Genomic DNA, 20,745 nt, shown 5'->3' with positions numbered 1-20,745 from the left:
CCAAAATTGACTGTCCATTCAAATTGGTAGGCGTCTGACAAAGGACCATAGTTGGTGGGTTGAAGTTATAGATCACCGACATAACCATCCATCAGCTTGTAATTGGAAGGTATTGCGTACGCAAGACGACTAACCGATGTTCAAAAAGAATTTGTGGACGAAAAGGCGTTGCTAGGTTTAGGGCCAAATAGCATAAGGGACCAATTGAAGGATGCATTTCCCGGTATCTTGACCCGTTCACAAGACATTTCTAACTACCTGCGGCAACACCGGCTAAAGCACGCCCAACAACGAGGGGAAACTCGAATGCAGGTGAAATAAGAAACATACCTGCATGTGGATCATATAACTATATGTTTATTTTTTTAAAAAAATACGAATTCCTTATACTTTGGTTGTTTACCCGTTGCAGATCGTGCTCCAATTACTATCTGACCATCAGTACACGTATCAGTACACGACGGATAGCAAAACCGGATGTTTGACCAATCTCTTTTTCGTACATCCTACATCACTTGACATATGGCGTGCATTTCCTTGGATCATTGAAATAGACGCCACGTATAAAACCAACGTTTACAACATGCCGCTTGTTGAGATTGTGGGTGTCACTCCAACTGGCAAGACATTCAGCATTGCGCACGCACTTATTGAAAATGAGCAACATGCGACATACACATGGGTGTTACAGTGCTTGAGGTCGACGCTCGAAGAAGGCCTCGTCGTGCGTGTGGCACTCACTGATCGGGATCTGGCCCTCATGAAAGCGGTTAAGGATGTGATGCCGGAAACGAAGCTGATACTGTGTAGAATACACATTTGGAGGAATATTGAGTTACATGCCAACCCATCGTTTAGGTCAAAAAAAGATTATGGTTTGTTTAGACACCGGTGGGATCAACTCGTAAACTCAATCACGGTTAAAGAATACGCAGAGAATGAGCAGCGGCTAAAAGTATTCTTGGCAGATAAACCAAGTATATACATCCCGTCCCCATACTGTTTTTATGATAACACTTACGATGTAACCATGTAGCTAAATCACTTTTTATTTTCCTGCAGATCTATATAAGTATCTACAAATACAGTGGCTTGCCTCGTACAAGGAGTTATTTGTGTCATGTTGGGTCGACCAACACCGCAACTATCGTAACTACACTACCAACAGGGTTGAAAGCGAGCATTCTTTGTTGAAGTCAGTTATGCATCAAAAGCGGCTTACGTTCCACAGAATCGTTGAATGTGTTAACTCTGTTGTCAGCGGGCAATACACCGAAATAAAGGGGTCACTGGAACATTGCAGGCAGTACAATCAAAATAAACACAACTATCCCTGTTTAAAGGATTTGCTCGGTAAAGCCTCCCATGTAGCCTTGCAAATTATGGTTGACGAAATTGATCGATTGAAAAATACAGTAAAGGGGACGTGTCAAAGTGCGGGTGTACGGTATGGGCTAGTTGTGGCTTGCCATGTAGTTGTCGACTTCTAACATACATGCAGGAACGTAAGTACAGTTCATTCAGATACAAATGGTCCATTTTACTTAAAAATACTTAATGTAATATTTTTATTCCTGCAGGAAGGCGTGTACAAGAATATGAGATAGATGCATTTTGGTGCAAGCTCGATATAACCCCGTCCACCTGCCTGCCTGAAAATGTGAAGAAAGACTCGGATGATGACGAGCCTGTTGAGGCCTTTTGTGGCGAGGTTACTGCTGCCTTGGAACGACAACCCATAAAACAAAGGAAAAACTTGATGTCCAAAATAAAGGACCTCATCTATCCGGGTCGGTCCAAAATCAAGGATCCAGAGGTCCAAAAGAAAACACGTGGTAGACCTGTTGGGTCAAAGAAAAAGGTATATTATTATAGTCTAGCAAATTATTACTTGTTAAATACTATCATCTAACTTAATTATTCATTTATTCATTGCAGATGCCAGACTTGAACGTATCACCTCCGATGCCACCACCACCAAAGTTGAAAAAGTCAAGGTCCGTGCACGTGACCACACCTAAATATCCGGATACCGCACCAGACTCAGGCTCATGCTACAGAGACTTTCATCCGGCGAGACACAGTGAGCATGTGCCCACGCAGTCACGTTTCGCGGAGCCTGACACCGAATTACGGGAGGACACCCGTGGATATATTGATGACTTGATCCGATCGTCACAATATTCAACAGCAGGGCCGAGTAATGAGCCTACAACCGAAACCCCATTCTTAGATCAGTTGTTCGGCGCAGCCGAACCCGCGTACTATCCTGTGCCACCAACAGCACCAACAGGCTTAATGGATCAGTTCTTCAGTGCCGATACTTATTTTCCTGCAGGTCCTAGCACTACGATGCCAGCTGCACCATCATCGTACTTTGATTTTTTCAATACGGCCACACAACCTTCGATGCCACCAGCACCATCACCTCCGATGCCAGCAGCACCAGCACCATCACCAATATCTCCCATATCAGCTGAGCAGCAATTGGCTGCTCTACCAGTACCACCACCTAACACTAGCCCACTGCAGACGACGGGTATAAAGGGTTACCTTGACGACATACCGAATGTATTTAGACCATACGTCAAGGGGATTATTAATGTCAGGGGTGATGGCAACTGTGGATTCAGGGCACTTGCTGTTGCATTGGGATACGATGAAAACGAAGGTTACGAGTGGATCCGACTACATATGTTGGCCGAGTATGAAAATAACAAACAATTCTACGATGAACTAACAAGATGGGGACAGGTTGAAGCGAGCTTTTTTGAGGGGTTATCGCGGTCTTATGTAGGGGTGTTTAGACCAACTGCCTACTGGATGCACATGACTATGGGGACTATGTTGTTGTCCAACAGGATGGGTATAGTAATTAACTGTTTATCTACTGCCGCCAGTTGGACTTCGTTCCCATTTACCTATGGTCCTGATGAGATGCCTAGGACAGAGCCCATATCAATAGCATTAGTACAGGGTCACGGTCACTATATCATGGTGCAGATGGAAGGTGACTACCCAATGGCCCCGGAGATCGCATATTGGGTACAGGATCGTGTAAGGCCTCCCGTGAGCAAATGGAAAGATTTGTACGGACACCGCCAGTTAGCCTACAATAGATATATAGATGCAACTAAACCTCCTCCCATCTATATGGGAACAGTGGACTCATCTGATTAGGATTGTAATAAAGTTATTTGTTTTTTGTTTTACCCGTTTTTTTTTCCTTTTTTTTTTTATTAAAGGAAACTTGGGGTGTTACTTCATAACTTTATCATGTTTTTACTTGGTATATTACTTATAATAATATATTAATACTACGAAATTTGGGGTGTTAAATTTTTGCAAACCGGATAGTCCAGCATCATTATAAACAAAAAGTACACAAATAATAAAAAAGTCCATATCAAACACAAATAATAAAAATGTACATAACAAACTGTATTTATAAAAATGTCCCTATTTCGTACAAACAAAAAAAGTCTAATCATCGGAATCGTCGTCGTCCTCACCGGCATTATCATCACCCACACCTGGTCCGGATACAGAGCCTGTCCCACTAAAAAATCCACTCATATCCGAGAAGCTACCAAAATCCCCTGATGGAGGTCCAAAATGCGCCGATCTCCCACCCCATAACTGGCGGGGGTCGAAATAGTCATCACCAGGGTGGTTCAAGTCAACATGGTAGCCGGAAGGTTGGGATGCAGAGGGGCCAGAATAGGATGCACGCGGGCCGGAGGAGGATCCTTCCGGAGGTCCATAATGTGGTTGCGGCAACTCACCAGGGAAATCATGGGATCCGAAACCCCTGAGAATCCTCCCTAGTCCGCGCTGATGTCCGGATCGCGATCCAAACGCTTCCGGGAACAACTGCGTTGGAGGTGTCGGTGCAGGATCCTGTGAATGTCTCTGCTGCACAGCTTCCAGACGGGACTGCATATAAATAGTAAGGTAAGTTTAATAAATGGAGCAGTAATTAAAAGTAATTTAACTTAAAGTTATGTATATACCGCAACTTCCGGAGGTTGTAGTCTGTGGGTTGCCGCCCAAGTCGACTCCCACGTGGGGGGTGGCCCCTCCTTCTTTTCGTTATGGTGCTTGGCCTGCAAACAAGTCAAATAATTAGCATTTAAAAAACACAACAATTGTATACTTTTGTTAAAACCAAACGTACCAACGCCCGATCGTGGGCAAGAGAAATAGATCGCCGACCCTGAGTCCCCACCGCCTGTTTGGACCGGTTTGTCTTGTTTGTCTCGGCCCGCTTCACCCGGTCATCCCTCGTATAGAAACTCAATAGTTTTCCCCACTCTTCCGGGTCCATACCAGCTGGCGGTGCTGTCTGCAGGGTATCTGCTGAGCCTACACCCCCCCCGTGCTGTAAAATGCTGAGATTTGAATTTTGACTTTCTCTGCCTATATATGCTAGCTGCATCAGCACGGAAAGCCAGTTTTGCTGCCTTCCGGGTGGGGTCGTCCTCATCAAGCTCTAAGTACTGGTCCATCGCAAAATAGCGCTACGTTGTTTACAAATACAAGTTAGCATTTTCGGGGTTATCATTGAAAAACATATTAAGTAAAAAAATATAAAAAGAAACATATTCTAACCTGTACTTCCTCCAAGATATGGTCCCTCATAGACTCAGGCACATCGTCCCATGACTCGTAGTACTGGGGGACATCTCCGATCAACGAGCCTAACAAAGATTTGTACATAGCCCCGTAGTCCCCGATCGACTGAAAGGTCTTTGATTTGTAGTCGAAGTACATGGGTAACGGGCCTCCATTTTTCTTCAAGGCAGCCTCAAGTTTTAGATTTTTGGCTGCCCCTCTTGGTGGTGGTGGTGTTTTCTTCGAGCCTACAAAACCAATAAGTAACAATAACATAAATAAGTTACTTTAAACGATAAGAATAAAATTATTTCAATGCATAACTAAATTTAATGTAAAGTCAATTTTCTTACCGCTGTTTTTGCAGCCTGATATTTTCTTCCACCACGATCGGTGCGGATCCCTCCCATCGCCGTCGCCGCCGTGAGCTCCTAGCATTTTTCTTATATCTACATAAATAATACACGTATTATAATACTTTTTATATCAACTTTTTTTTAACTTAATTTTTTATATGACTTTTGTACTACTATTTTTTCAATATATGTTTTAATATCTTTTTATACTTATGTTTTAATACTTTTTTTACTTATACATTTTCCTAGCATTTTTCTTATATCTACATAAATAATACACGTATTATAATACTTTTTATATCAACTTTTTTAACAACTTTTTTTAACTTAATTTTTTATATGACTTTTGTACTACTATTTTTTCAATATATGTTTTAATATCTTTTTATACTTATGTTTTAATACCTTTTTTACTTATACATTTTCCTAGCATTTTTCTTATATCTACATAAATAATACACGTATTATAATACTTTTTATATCAACTTTTTTAACAACTTTTTTTTAACTTAATTTTTTATATGACTTTTGTACTACTACTTTTTCAATATATGTTTTAATATCTTTTTATACTTATGTTTTAATACTTTTTTACTTATACATTTTCCTAGCATTTTTCTTATATCTACATAAATAATACACGTATTATAATACTTTTTATATCAACTTTTTTAACAACTTTTTTTTAACTTAATTTTTTATATGACTTTTGTACTACTATTTTTTCAATATATGTTTTAATATCTTTTTATACTTATGTTTTAATACCTTTTTTACTTATACATTTTCCTAGCATTTTTCTTATATCTATATAAATAATACACGTATTATAATACTTTTTATATCAACTTTTTTAACAACTTTTTTTTAACTTAATTTTTTATATGACTTTTGTACTACTATTTTTTCAATATATGTTTTAATATCTTTTTATACTTATGTTTTAATACCTTTTTTACTTATACATTTTCCTAGCATTTTTCTTATATCTACATAAATAATACACGTATTATAATACTTTTTATATCAACTTTTTTAACAACTTTTTTTTAACTTAATTTTTTATATGACTTTTGTACTACTATTTTTTCAATATATGTTTTAATATATTTTTATACTTATGTTTTAATACCTTTTTTACTTATACATTTTCCTAGCATTTTTCTTATATCTACATAAATAATACACGTATTATAATACTTTTTATATCAACTTTTTTAACAACTTTTTTTAACTTAATTTTTTATATGACTTTTGTACTACTATTTTTTCAATATATGTTTTAATATCTTTTATACTTATGTTTTAATACCTTTTTTACTTATACATTTTCCTAGCATTTTTCTTATATCTACATAAATAATACACGTATTATAATACTTTTTATATCAACTTTTTTAACAACTTTTTTTTAACTTAATTTTTATATGACTTTTGTACTACTATTTTTTCAATATATGTTTTAATATCTTTTTATACTTATGTTTTAATACTTTTTTACTTATACATTTTCCTAGCATTTTTCTTATATCTACATAAATAATACACGTATTATAATACTTTTTATATCAACTTTTTTAACAACTTTTTTAACTTAATTTTTTATATGTCTTTTGTACTACTACTTTTTCAATATATGTTTTAATATCTTTTTATACTTATGTTTTAATACCTTTTTTATTTATACATTTTTATATTTTCTAATACAAACATTTTCTAGTACAAACTTTTATAAACTTTTTTTTAAATATATTTTTTATATACTATGTAATACACTTTTTTTACATTTTATATTATTTACACTTTTTTACAAACATTTTTACATAACAAAAACAAGAACAACAACAAGAACAACAACAAGAACAACAACAACAACACAACAACAACAATACGTTAAATCTATATAAGATCGATCCTAATACATTTATGCATAACAAGAATAACATCAAACTAATACATATACTATATAGCAAATTAATAGATACGAAATAAAAAAAAAAATTAAAACTTACTTCGACGTTCGGAAAGGGATAACGACGGGTCGCTCCTAAAGCCTCACTGAAAAAGTGGGTCGCTCCTAAAGCCTCACCGGAATACCTTGGCCGGAAAATATGGGGGAGAGGGGGTTGGATCGGTTGGGGTTTACGAAAGAGGTAACGACGGGTCGCTCCTAAAGCCTCACCGGAATATCTTGGCCGGAAAATATGGGGGGAGAGAGGGGTTGGATCGGTTGGAAAGGAGAAGAGAAAAGCGGGGGTCGGAAATATGGAGTAGGAGTATGGAGAAACTGATGAAGAAGAAGTTTTATTTATTCGAGGCACCTCTTTAGGAGCGACCGTCGCTCCTAAAGAGGGGGTTGACGGGTCAACGGGTCAGCGGGTATATGCATAGGTATCCGCGAGCAATTAATGGGTCTACCCTTTAGGAGCGATAGTCGCTCCTAAAGGGGGGTGGTCGGGTTACAGAATATTCCGTGGTCGGGGTATGTGGCCTGTTAAAGATAGAAAAAGAGTGCTTTAAAAAGAATTTGTGTGAAAAGAGGAAGTTGCAGGTAAAGTAAAAGACTTTTGGGAAAAGTGATATTATGGCTTTTGGTATATATGTTCATTGTACACATACACCGCATACATCGATCTATCTAGCATTTTTTTTAATATTGTAATTTATTTATTAATTATTTTTAATCATTATCTATACTACTTATTAAAAAAAATACCCCATGTTAAAAGTTACATGGGAAAATGTTTAAAATGCTCTTTCATGTAATATTTTCATCTACCACCCTTAAAATATGTAATATTTTTACTTAGCATTAAAATATTTTTACTTACACTACCCTTTAATATTAATGATTAAGTTATACCATCAATCCTTTATTTTTTAAAATATCCCCATTAATAATCTACATCAATCGACGCATCTACCATAAATAGTCGCATTTACTACCACATCGGCGCCGCTACGACTACCGCCGCATTGCGTGGGTAACGTGCTAGTTAATATTTATATTTTTAGTTATTTATCATTATCATTATTTTATTTATTTATTATTAACATTTTATTTATTAATTTTTATTTTTATTTACTATAATTATAATTATTATTATTATATTTAATAAATTATTATGTTTTTTAAATTTTATATAATTTTATTATTTTAATTTGTATTACAAAAACTTAATAAAGGGTAATTTTGTCATTTGTTATAATTTCATCAGATTCCTTAGTTGAATTCCATTGAATTCTGTCGACCAAACACATGACAAATTTTAAAACTTTCCAATTCAAATTCCTTCAAATTCCAATTCCTTTGACAAATTCCAATTGCTTCAAAAACATTCTGCGAACCAAACACCCCCTAACTTTTTAGATGAAAAAAATCTGATGATTAAGAAACAAGACCTAATACCGATGATTAAGATCGAAGAAGGAGTAGAAAGTGAGGAGACAATTATATACACACACTTTTCCATCCAAATCAGGCCATTTTTGGCCTGAAAGTTTTTGGAAGAAAAAACCCAAACTTTTCCTTCCCTATACTTTCTTTTCTTTTGGGAGAAAAACGTAAGAATGCAAAATGGTGGAATTTCTTATCTTTCCTTTCCTTTTGAAAAAAAAAACTCAAGAATGCAGTGTAAAAGTTTGATGTTATTTACATAGCTGCCACATTACCAAACGATCTTGTTTACCCATAAACCGACCTGTTTTTTTCCTCCCGGATGAGGGATGTACAAATAAAGTTGTGATAGACGACGATCAAATTTGGAGAAAATTTTGCTATTTATTATACGTTTCTTATTTATGTCTAAGAACATTCTATAAATAAAGGCTATATTGTAACCTTAATCTATGATTTATAGAATTATCTTTCTCCTCTCTCAATTCTTATCTCTATCTTATAACACGTTAATGTGTAAATAAAATTATCAAGTCGACCAAATTATTTTAAAGTCAAACAAACCTTTTGAGTCGGACTTATTGTTTTCTTTGAAGTAATTCTTTTCCTTGTATGGCTGCATACATGCGTTATGAATTATCAAACATGAAGACACTTCTTAACCAGAGATCTGTTAAGCTAGCTCTTGTAATTGGTAATAATGAGTTTGCTCTCCTTGAAAATGAAATTAAGTTGCTGGTATATGCGGGAAAATACCTCCTCAGTTGTAATTGGCTAAGCATCTCGAGATGGGTTCATGCTATGAAATGGAATGAAGTTCCAGATGCCTCACATACAGGTCCAATTTAGCTGAAATGGAGCAGACTCTCGTGCAGCCACTTCTTACGGCAGGTTGTCAGAATCCATTGAATCAAACAGGTGGGCTATTATATGACTTTGGTGGCAGACCCGGGTCTTATATCAAGATTATGATGGGGAAACATGGAGGCTTAGGGGAAGCATCTTTCCAGAATGCTTTCCCAGAACTTGATCATATCCTTTTATATGGTCATCAAGAAGCGATCTTCCATTTACCTCCAAGTACTTGTGATCCAGAAGAGGTAATAGAGACCATTCAGATTAACATTAATGGAAAAATGGAATGGGATGCATGCAAATCTGAAAAGTTGATTCAAGAGAACACTTTGGAGCATAAGGACATTCAATATCAAATGTCAAGGCAGCTTGTAGAAAAGGGCATTCAAGGGAAGTCTAATCAGTCGAAAGTGGATTCTGATAGGTTCATGATGAAGAGCAAGTTTATGTTTTCTGAAAAGGTAGAAAGTGTTGTTGTGGCATATCTTCAAAGGAAGCATTTTGGATTGGAGGTGAGTTCGATGACTTAAACTGCATTCAACCAGATTGCAAAACAAGAGAGGAATTAGAATTCAAAAGTGTTTGAAAGATTGGTTTTGGTTATTCCTCGAGCTGCATAAAGAGAATGTGAAGTTACAAGTCTGGATGATGATGGAAAGAGGTTCTACGACTTCGGTTTTTGAGGACAAAAATCTTATAAGGGGGAAGTATTGTTACGAATAAATAGTAGATGTATAATAAGTTCATAATATAGGGGGGTCTCATGTAGCTTTTATTAGTTGAGGGGTCAATTGTGGTAAGTTGAAACTTCTTTGTTGGAGTCGGTTAATTAGAATGTGTATCAGTGTATAAATATAAGAATGAGTAATAGAAATAGCAGATATTGATTGATGAAACTTCTTCTTCTTCTTGAATTCCTTCTTCAGTGATTTCACTGTAACACTAAGGTTGAGAGGCTGCTTCCATAAGAGGACCTCCGGCCTAACATTAATATGAAAAAGGAAAACTAAACTGATAAAGATTCACCTGACATTACTGATGAAGAAAAAGTAAGCATTGGCTTAAGACTTTTTCGTGGTTTTAAAAGGATACCAGTCAATACCTTTAACTGTTAAATTTTGATTTTGTGACGTGTTTCAATCTCAATGTTGTTTTTGACCATGTATTGCATACTAATGAATTTTCTTTAGAAAATTTAGGTCCAATATGTTGTCCCACATAAGATAGAAACTTAATCCCTTTTCATTTGGAAAAAATGGAGTGCCAACTTTGAATTTTGAGAGCCATTTAGTCTTTGACAACCATATATCATATTCATCACCATAATTTTACTACTCCGTTCTATTAAATACTTATTCTACAACATTTATACGCTATTCATTTTAGCAAAAACCATTTATCCAAGTCTTTGTACTGAATATATCTTTCAATTGAGTTGAATTCCCAATGGAGGAGCATCGTATGCATGCATTCGTGCTAATTGGTTTGTTTTTACTGTTATCAGATTGTGCAGCACTTGATACCATATCTGCAAATCAAGCTATCAAAGATGGTGAAACAATTGTTTCTGATGGTGAGACATATGAACTTGGATTTTTCAGCCCCGGAAAATCCAAGAATCGATACTTGGGGATTTGGTACAAGAAAATATCACCCCGTACTGTCGTATGGGTTGCCAACAGGGAGACGCCAATCACTGATACATCAGGGATCTTCAAAGTTAGCAGAGGGGGAAACTTGCAGATTTTCAGAGGCGGCAACAACGTGATCTGGTCATCCAATTCAACCGTATTGGGGAAGAGTATAAATCAAGAAGTGGTGGTGCAGCTTCTAGATACTGGAAATCTTGTTGTTTTGGATCACAATAGCACCAACAAAAATCTTATATGGCAAAGTTTTGACTATCCTTGTGACACACTACTACCAGGTATGAAATTTGGGAAGAGTTTGGTAACGGGCTTACAGATTTTCCTAAAATCTTGGAAGAGCCCTGATGATCCTTCTATAGGTATGTATACACATAGAATGTTCACAGATGGATATCCGCAGCATTTCACGTACCAAGGTCAAACAATATTGTCGAGAGTTGGACCATGGAATGGTCTCGGGTTTAGTGGGCATCCTACTGACACACCAAACTCAATTTACTCAGTTGAGTTTGTTCATAATCGTAAAGAAATCTACAATAAATATGAGCTTAAAAGTTCGGTTCTTATAAGGATGGTTATGACATGGGATGGAAAAGCACTATTTTTACTTTGGATTGAGCGAACTCAAGAATGGATCGAGTATGCAGACGTTTCAGTTGATAGTTGTGGTCAGTTTGCACTTTGTGGTCCTTACGGAAGCTGTAGCATCAACAAGCGTCCTCCTTGTAGTTGTATGGAGGGTTTTGAACCACAAAACCCAAAAGAATGGGGTGTACAAGATTGGTCAAGTGGGTGTAAGCCCCAAAAGCCTTTGAATTGTGGGAATGGGTTTCGGAAATTTACAGGAGTTAAAGTACCAGATACACGAAGATCATGGTATGATTACAGTATGACACTTGGAGAATGTGAGATGGCATGCAAAAGGAATTGTTCGTGCACAGCTTATGCAAGTTTAGATGTGAGAAACGGTGGAAATGGATGCTTACTATGGTTTCATGAGTTGATTGATATCAGAGAGTATGATACAAATCAAAGTCTTTACATAAGAACGGATGCTGCCAACTTAGAAGGTACACAATTAAAAAATTGTTTAATCATACATTAGGCACTCATATTGTGTATTTAGTTGATGTAATGAACATGTAACCAACTATTATCCTTGTCTTAATGAATTTAGGTCGCGTAATCATCGAGCCTGTATCCAAGGAGAGGAAAAGAATAATCATCATTATCCTCTCAATTTCTTCGGTTGTGTTTTTTCTGTCTGCAGTAGCATATGCATGTAAAAAGAAAAAGAAATGGCCTCACATGAGAGGACGAGGTAATGCGAACTGAAAATTATTTTTTTAGTCTACAATGATGCATGTTGAAAAGATACAGCTTCTAACTAATCATGTAACAAACAAAAATGGAAAATATAGATAAGTGGAAACATGACTTCCATATCCGTGATAAAAGTATGCGGAAGGAACAGTTTGATAGTTTACAACATTTTAGCCTACGTAAATTGGCCAATGCCACTGATAACTTTAGCAACTCTCTTAAGATTGGAGAAGGGGGCTTTGGTCCAGTTTACAAGGTATGTATATTCGTGATGCTTTTTGAATAGAATGTAATGCTTGTCGGTTTCATGAGCCGCTAATGTCAAATGTTCATAGTTTAAGTAAACATAAACCCTACCTTTTTAATCTTTTAGGGTGTTTTGGAAGACGGACAAGAAGTGGCTGTGAAGTGTCTCTCAGAAACATCCCGACAAGGGCTTGAGGAGTTCAAAAATGAAGTCGTTTGTATTGCCAAACTTCAGCATCGGAATCTTGTGAAGCTTCTTGGATACTGCATCCATAAAAGTGAACTCATATTGATTTATGAATACTTGGCTAACAGAAGTCTGGACTATTTTCTCTTTGGTTTGTCTCTGCTAATTGCTGATGCTCGTTTTACTTTCACACACTTAATGACTTAAGGTTACATTTTACTAACAAGTTAGTATCTATGTTTTGGCAGATGAAACCAGAAGTCTAATGCTTGACTGGCCTAAGCGCTTTCAGATTATACAAGGGATAGCCAGAGGTATTCTTTATCTACATCAAGATTCCCGCCTTCAAATTGTTCACAGAGATCTGAAGGCAGGTAATATCTTGCTGGACAGTGACATGAATCCAAAAATATCAGACTTTGGCCTTGCTAGAACCTTTATCGGATGTGATGCTACTGCTAAGACCAAGAAAGTGGTTGGAACATAGTAAGAACCCGTAACATGAGGTTCATTTCATTTTAGAAAATGAAAGAGAAACTCGATTGCATAGTAATGTGTATTTTTATTTGCAGTGGTTATATCCCTCCTGAGTATGCAGTACACGGGCATTTCTCTGTGAAGTCAGACGTATTTAGTTTTGGCGTCCTGGTGCTAGAGATAATTAGTGGAAGGAAAAACAGAGGATTCTCTCATGAAGACCATAGTGACAACCTTCTTGGACATGTAAGTAAATTTGCAAGTGTTTTTATTTAGATCATAGTGTTTTAGTATAACCAAGAACATGAGTTTCGGTTTGATGTAGGCGTGGAGACTCCAGAAAGAAAATAAAAGTATTGAAGTTATGAGTGCCTCTTTACGCGCCACGTGTAGTGTCCCGGAAGTAGTACGATCAATACATGTAGCACTGTTATGTGTGCAGAATAATGTAGAAGATAGGCCGACTATGTTGTCAGTGGTTTTGATGCTGGCGAGTGAGAGTGTGTTGCCTCAACCTAAACAACCTGCATTCTACACTGGTGAGAGATGCAAGGAAATTCAGTCTCTTTTGTTAACTAAAGAATACATGATAACCAATCTGTATGCTCGGTAACAAAGTACATGTTTTAAGCCTAACATTTATTAAAATACACGAGTTTTCTATTTTCTCCCACCGTAGAGAGGTTAATTTAAATTTTGTTCTTGTTTCAATCTCTTCATTATAAGGTACATATTCTATACTTTGGTTAATTAATTAAACTGCATAGATCTTGTCTTCCGTTGCGTACTTTGTGATTTAATGTGATAAATAGTTATATAACTCAACAAAAACTAGATCACATAATATAATATCATGAAATATGACTTTTCCATGACAGCATGAGAAAATGATTTTGGCTTTTCCACCATGAGTGTGATTGTGAATAAAAGAAAACAATTGTCCACAGTTGCTAGCCTACAATTGCTATTCATTTTCAAAATTACTGCACATATTGCTCTTCCATGTTTTACGCAATTCATTTTCAAACTTGTCATGCTTGTAAATTTCACACGCAGATTTCATTGAAAAACGTTTTTATTATGTGATCAAATATTGTCAATCCGATATTACAAAATCAATACTAGCCATCAATTATTATAATGTTTTTGGGTCCGGGATGTCATTCACTTAATGGGCGTACACCCCGTACCTCCAAACCCATATCCAAGTGTCATAGCCAAATCCCTCAATTACACTAAATTAATAACAATCCTCCCCAATTTAGTGCAATTCCGATACATGAGAAAATAGTCAAAACAAAAACTTATGCATAAATGAAAATGTCTTGAAGATTGAATTTCCATCTTAGTATATTACACATTCCAAATATTCGAGAATCGGGGTGTTCTAAGAATTGAACCCTTCAACCCATTTGAATACCTGAAAATAATATACACACAAGCTTTCAAATATCTAAAGTTATCCTGACGCTATACAAGTCATGCGTCCATATCCATTCATGAATGTATCCAAAGCTAAAAGTCCAAAGCTTTCTTAAAGCGCCAAAACTTCACATTTATATAGGTAGTTCTACTTTATTCATGCACATGCTATTGCACTTTTTCAAAGGAACTATTAAAAAGCTATACTTCAACCTAACCATCTGCAGGTCCGAGCACATACCTTGGGATGATATGTAAAATCATGTGCTCCAATTTCTAAGTGTAAGCTTTCCACATTGAATTCAGCTTCTGATTAATGTCAGAAGGGAATTGGGTATCTTACAATTAGAAATTTAGGTGGACTTTAAACCCATCCCTTCAGCAGACTTATTAACCAAGTCTCTAGCTAATCCCTTCGTCAAGTGATCAGCTAAATTTTGTTGAGATCTTACAAACTCTATAGAATCACCCCATTCGTGATAAGTTCACGAATCATGCTATGTCTAACACCTAAGTGTCTAGACTTTCCATTATACATCTGGCTATAAGCCTTTGCCAATGTAGCGGCACTATCACAATGGAAAGAAATGGGTGCTATAGGTTTAGGCCATAATGGAATCTCATAAATCAAGTTTCTTAGCCATTCTGCTTCTTTACCAGCAGTAGCTAATGCAACGAACTCAAATTCCATTGTTGAGTTGGTAATACAAGTTTGCTTCTTGGAAGCCCATGAGATAGCACCTCCCCCAAGCAAAAATATCCAACCAGATGTAGAAGAATGATCTTCAACATTGGTTATTTAACTCGCATCAGTATACCCTTCTAAAACCGAAGGAAACCCAGTACAAGATAAACTATAATCTATAGTTTTCTTCAAATACTTTAGTACCCGCCTAATTGCTTGCCAATGATGAGTACCAAGATTACTAGTATACCTACTCAGTTTTCCCACAGCAAATGCAATGTCAAGCCTTGTACAAGTCATGGCATACATCAAGCAGCTAATCACCTTAGAATACTCAAGTTGTGATACAACTTCACCTTTGTTAGGCATCAGCTTTATACTTGGATCCATAGGTGTACTCACCGGAGTACAGTCAAAACAATTGAATTTCTTTAGCACCTTCTCAATGTAGTGAGATTGAGAAATTGAAATTCCTTTGTTTTCACGTTTGATCCTTATACCAAGGATAATGTCAGCCTCCCCCATATCTTTCATGGAGAAATTTGATGACAAAAATTCTTTTGTTAAGTCAACTTGATTCTGGTCAGTTCCAAATATCAACATGTCATCAACATATAGACAAATGATGACTCCTTTACCAGAATCATCAAATTTGCTATATACACATTTGTCAGCTTGGTTTAAATGATAACCATTTGACAAAACCACTTGTCAAATTTTTGATGCCATTGTTTAGGTGCTTGTATTAATCCATATAAGGATTTAACAAGTCTGCAAACCTTGTTTTCATTTCCTGGCATGACGAAGCCTTGAGGTTGGTTCATATAAACCTCCTCATCCAGATCACCATTCAAGAATGTTGTCTTCACGTCCATCTGGTGAATGACCAGATTGTGAATTGCTGACAAAGCAATCAGCAGTCTAATGGTAGAGATATGAGCCACTGGAGCGTAAGTATCAAAATAGTCAATTCTATACTTTTGTCTAAAGCCTTGAATGACCAACCTTGCCTTGAACTTTTCAATAGTTCCATCTACCTTCATCTTCTTTTTGAAAATCCATTTGCAACTCAATGGTTTGCAACCAGGAGGTAGATCAGCCAACACCCAAGTGTTGTTGCCCATGATGGATTCCATCTCATCATCAATTGCTTCTTTCCAGAAGGCAACATCCTGAGACTTCATTGCTTCATCAAATGTTTTTGGATCATCCTCAACATTGAAGCAATATGAATATTGGGTAAAAGCATCATCTCTGGAACCCTCAATTAAGTATAATTGAAAATCTGGTCCAAATGATTTAGGTTTCCTTTCTCTTTTGCTTTTCCAAAGCTCAGGTGACTAATCAACAGCCTTTTTAGAGACTTCAACATTACAATCATTATCGGTTCCATTGGAGCTAGAAACCATATCCTTTGGTCTAGGCATAGATAAGAAATGATTCTCATCAAAGATTGCACCCCTTGAATCAATTACGGAATGAAGCGCATATGAATCATTAGGTTCAATAACATAGAACCTATAAGCCTTGGAATGTTCAACATATCCAATAAATATGCAATCTATACCTCTTTCACCTAAACTTTTCTTCTTGGGATCAGGAAATTTTACAATAGCCCTACAACCCCACACCCGAAGATAATTCAAGTTTGGTTTCTTTTTATTCCAAAGTTCATAAGGTGTTATCTTGTTCCTTTTGTTAGGAACTCTATTAAGCAAATAACAAGCTGTAAGCACAGCTTCCCCCCAATATCCATTACTTAAACCTAAATAGGATAGCATGGAATTAACCATTTCTTTAAGGACCATATTCTTTCTTTCTGATATACCATTTTGTTGTGGTGTATACGGAGCCGTAGTCTCATGGATTATCCCAACGGATTGGAAATATGTTTGATCAATATATTCACCCCCTATCCGTTCTAAGCCTTTTTATCAAAGTCTTTTGTTAAAATTCTACTTCAGTTTTAAATATTTTAAATTTATCTAATGCTTCATCCTTAGTGTGTAATAAATAAACATAACAATATCTAGAAGCATCATCAATAAATGTCACAAAATATTTATTATTCCCTAAAGTAGGAGTTGCATGCAAATCACATAAATCACTATGTATCAATTCTAAAATTTCAGAATCACGTTTCACATTTTGAAATGGTTTCTTAGTGATCTTTGTCAACATACATGTTTTACACTTTTCATCATTTATGTCAAAGGCCGGTATTAATCCATCTTTAGACATTTCTTGCATTCTTTTAAAGTGTACATGTCCTAGTCTAGCATGCCAAAGAGTAGAATCGTTTATGCTAGAAGTTGACATAAACACTACTTGAAACTAAGTTTTTACGAATTTGTGGTACATGCAAAACATTAAATAAAGAAACAACTTTTCCAGAACTAAAACTCAAATCCACACTTCCACGTCCAAGTATTGGGGCTGTTGACTCATTTCCCATATGAAGAACTGATCCGTCAGGTACTGACTCGTAAGTCTTGAACCAACATCTATCCTTGCACACATGGGTATTTGCAAACGAGTCAACCCACCACGCAACATCATCCTGCACAAAATAAGCCTCAGTTATATACGAAACATAATAATTCTCAAATGAATCATTATATATATACTGACCTTTCGAGTTTTGGTTGTTAAAACCATTTCCCGAACCGCTTGTGCCAGATCCATTGGTATTTTTATTACCAATTTTAACTCTGCAATCCCATTTCAAGTGTCCGGATTTTCCACACTTCCAACAAGCCAAGCTAGACTTCTTGTTGGGACCAGCTTTGTTAGCTTCTTGATTGTAACATCCCGAACTTTTAATTAATGGTTGACTTGAGTCGTTAGGTCAACACAACGTGTCCGTTAAGTCTCTAAGAGATTTAATGTTTATGTGTGATTAATGTGCATTATGTGTAAGTTTTTAAAGCCTTAATGATTCATGTGTTAGTGTGTTTAAGATGATTAATTGTGATTAAAGTGTTAGTAAGTATTCCCGTTAGGTTGTTTAAGCCTTAGATGTAAAGATGTGAAGTGAAGGGGCTTGAATGTAAGTTTAGAAAAGTGTGTACAGCAGGTTTAGGGGTAATTAGACCCTAATCCCTGTCATTATTCAGTTCCAAAAACACATTCTTCAAGCCCTAAGTCGTCCCTCCTCTCCTTGATCAATTCTTGTGCGACTTCATACGTTTTCGGGTGTGTTGATCAAGCCTTTTGCATCCTTTTTGTAATCTACAAGTAATATTCTCCTTGAAATCTGATTTTATGAGTCATAGATGAGTATTCAATCCAGGCCATGGGGTTTGGGTTGGGTTAATTAATTAAACGGTTACCGATTTCATGTTACTCGGGTGATTCAATGATTGATTTGTGTGGTAAATGATTCAAAGATTAATTGGTATTTTCAATGAGTGATTTTGGTCTTATTTTAAGTGTATTTGATGTTCATAAGACCTGGAAATGTTTTAAAGTCGTTTGAGATGTGTTTGGTTAGGTTTTGGGGTTGTTTTTCACGACTGGTCGTCGTAACTCCCGTTATGGTTGTGTAACTACCGTTAGCTGGGTAATTGCGATAACACCTCAACTGTAACTCCTGTTACAAATTTTCATAATTCCCGTTAGGTGCGTAACTCCCGTTACAAATATTCGTAACTCCCGTTAGGGACTGATTTTTGTTAACATTTTTAAACGACCATAACTTTTGAACCGTAACTCCGTTTTTGAGGAATAAGCTATCCACAGAATCGTGAGAGAGTCTACTTTCTAATGGTAATGCTTTTTAAATTTGAGGATGATGTCAAGTTTACAGAAAGGTTAATTTAGTGAGTGATTTCCATGTTCCGTCGAGTTATGTAAGCTCTAAAGTATTAAACGAACCTCCGATGCATCAAGTCTTGTCATGGGTGATATTTATAGGTATCTAGGCTTGAGTCATGACCATAAATAGTGGGTAATTGATAGCTCATTATGTCGTTTAATGATTATAGGTAGTCGGGAATACTTGCAAAGCTCGGTAACTTACGTTATCATTTCTTGTGCACTCCATTGAGGTAAGATACACTACTTTGACACGCTGAGGGTTCAACATAAACATAGTTTTCATATAATAACATCCCAAATGGTATCTTGTTTGCTTATGGGTATTTGAGATTATATGGGAGGTGATATGGGCTATGTAGATGTATATAAAAGCCTGAAATGCTACCCCAATGATACGTATTGCTATGAGATGTTATGTATGCTTAATAGATGATATGATATGAAATGATGTACGATCTAAGATGATAAATGTTATGCAATGTTGTAATGATATACGATATGCAATGATATATGACGATGTACGTGATGTAACAATGTATGCGATGTGATGATATGAAATGAAATGCTATGGAATGTGATGTATGATGATGATATGTGAAATGTGCATGATTACATGGCTTGTTCATCTAGTTCACTAGACTTATTAAGTTGCCATGACACGTGCACGTTTAAGGGCCCAAACGTAAAAGATGTATATGTGATGATTGTTTAAGTTGTGTAAACAACTAAACTACATGTGATGTGAAATCGAGCTCGTAAATCTGATGTGAAAGTGTTAAGCTTAACCCGTACTTACCCTAGCCCGGTTAAATGCGTTTATGTGGTTGCTTGGGTGGCTCCTTGCAACATGGTACAACGTGAAGAGTAATACGGGAGGTCTTACCAGCCCCATTCTAGTTGAACATACAGATTACTCCTGGATTGGCTTACCATTCCTTAACGACATTGATGTACTACTGAATGGTGGTTCATCTAGTCGGGTGCGACTTATGTCACACTTAACGAGATGCATATGTTATATGAGATGCGTGACTTTTGTCACAATTATAAAGATGTTCAAATGTGATATATGATGATGCAAAAGATGACTAGGCACATTTAGGATGACCCATCCTAATATGAATGATATTGATGATATGATATGTAAGTGTGATGATATGTTTGAGGATATGTGCCTTAACGACTTAATATGACTTTTATATAATTTTTAAATAGACAAACGTTTTATAACTTATGTGTTATCTTATTTAGCTAATTCTTTAGCTAACACTTGATCTTTTAAATGTGTTGTGCCCTCAGGTCCAACAATAGTGAGCATGTAGATGTGAGAAGATGTGAGGCATGGGTAGATGATCTTGAAGCTAGCTATAGTTTACCCATAGTGGCTGCTCGCTTTAGACATTTTGCTTTATGTTTAAATATTAATGACTTGTATTGATAATGTACTTGGTTGTTTAATGTTGGGCAACCGATGGATGTAAGGGCAATGTTGAGATCCTATAATAAGTTATTTGTTAAAGTATACGAAGTAGAAGTACTCAAGAGTATTTAGTTCCAAAGTGATCATGTCTCTCAACTGTGTGATTAACCATTTAAGGCGAACATTATACTTCTAAAGTCGAGGTTACACGTAGTTTTGAGACGTTCTAATAAAGTTCTCAGTTTCGTTTTGATCGTGAGGTCGAACCTTCAATCGATGTGTGACTAGTACTACT

At 36.2% G+C, this 20,745-nt stretch overlaps 3 protein-coding genes across 3 annotated transcripts; 2 read left to right on the top strand and 1 right to left on the bottom strand.

Annotated features, from left to right (window-relative positions):
* The first annotated feature begins 231 nt into the window (after positions 1-231).
* Positions 232-1,607, top strand: LOC122589764 (protein FAR1-RELATED SEQUENCE 5-like). Its single transcript, XM_043762090.1, has 4 exons — positions 232-312; positions 413-977; positions 1,063-1,472; positions 1,581-1,607. The coding sequence occupies exons 1-4, from the start codon at positions 307-309 to the stop codon at positions 1,605-1,607; spliced, it is 1,008 nt and encodes a 335-aa protein (XP_043618025.1). The 5' UTR covers positions 232-306.
* A 2,670-nt stretch (positions 1,608-4,277) lies between these two features.
* On the bottom strand, positions 4,278-5,052 carry LOC122589753. Its single transcript, XM_043762083.1, has 3 exons — positions 4,968-5,052; positions 4,612-4,862; positions 4,278-4,520 (listed from the first exon to the last, which is right to left on the bottom strand). Exons 1-3 carry the CDS (start codon positions 5,050-5,052, stop codon positions 4,278-4,280), a joined length of 579 nt encoding a protein of 192 aa, XP_043618018.1.
* A 5,616-nt stretch (positions 5,053-10,668) lies between these two features.
* Positions 10,669-13,780, top strand: LOC122589742 (G-type lectin S-receptor-like serine/threonine-protein kinase At4g27290). The gene is made up of 7 exons (XM_043762073.1): positions 10,669-11,941; positions 12,049-12,192; positions 12,293-12,450; positions 12,568-12,757; positions 12,855-13,113; positions 13,200-13,350; positions 13,430-13,780. The coding sequence occupies exons 1-7, from the start codon at positions 10,669-10,671 to the stop codon at positions 13,715-13,717; spliced, it is 2,463 nt and encodes an 820-aa protein (XP_043618008.1). The 3' UTR covers positions 13,718-13,780.
* The last annotated feature ends 6,965 nt before the right edge of the window (positions 13,781-20,745 follow it).

Source organism: Erigeron canadensis, chromosome 1, assembly GCF_010389155.1.
Source record: "Erigeron canadensis isolate Cc75 chromosome 1, C_canadensis_v1, whole genome shotgun sequence".
Classification (NCBI taxonomy): Eukaryota; Viridiplantae; Streptophyta; class Magnoliopsida; order Asterales; family Asteraceae; genus Erigeron; species Erigeron canadensis.
This window is presented reverse-complemented; position numbering and strand designations above follow the sequence as displayed.

What these genes read in the sequence shown, in the direction of transcription:
- LOC122589764 (XM_043762090.1), top strand. An exon ending in ATTCTTGGCAGATAAACCAA is followed by an intron (nt 978 to 1,062) that starts GTATATACATCC and finishes ATTTTCCTGCAG; the next exon opens with ATCTATATAAGTATCTACAA. An exon ending in GGCTAGTTGTGGCTTGCCAT is followed by an intron (nt 1,473 to 1,580) that starts GTAGTTGTCGAC and finishes TTATTCCTGCAG; the next exon opens with GAAGGCGTGTACAAGAATAT.
- LOC122589753 (XM_043762083.1), bottom strand. Translation starts at nt 5,052, where the DNA reads ATGCTAGGAGCTCACGGCGGCGACGGCGATGGGAGGGATCCGCACCGA. An exon ending in ATCAGGCTGCAAAAACAGCG is followed by an intron (nt 4,863 to 4,967) that starts GTAAGAAAATTG and finishes TTGGTTTTGTAG; the next exon opens with GCTCGAAGAAAACACCACCA. An exon ending in ATATCTTGGAGGAAGTACAG is followed by an intron (nt 4,521 to 4,611) that starts GTTAGAATATGT and finishes TAAACAACGTAG; the next exon opens with CGCTATTTTGCGATGGACCA.
- LOC122589742 (XM_043762073.1), top strand. Translation starts at nt 10,669, where the DNA reads ATGGAGGAGCATCGTATGCATGCATTCGTGCTAATTGGTTTGTTTTTA. An exon ending in GCCTCACATGAGAGGACGAG is followed by an intron (nt 12,193 to 12,292) that starts GTAATGCGAACT and finishes TGGAAAATATAG; the next exon opens with ATAAGTGGAAACATGACTTC. An exon ending in GCTTTGGTCCAGTTTACAAG is followed by an intron (nt 12,451 to 12,567) that starts GTATGTATATTC and finishes TTAATCTTTTAG; the next exon opens with GGTGTTTTGGAAGACGGACA.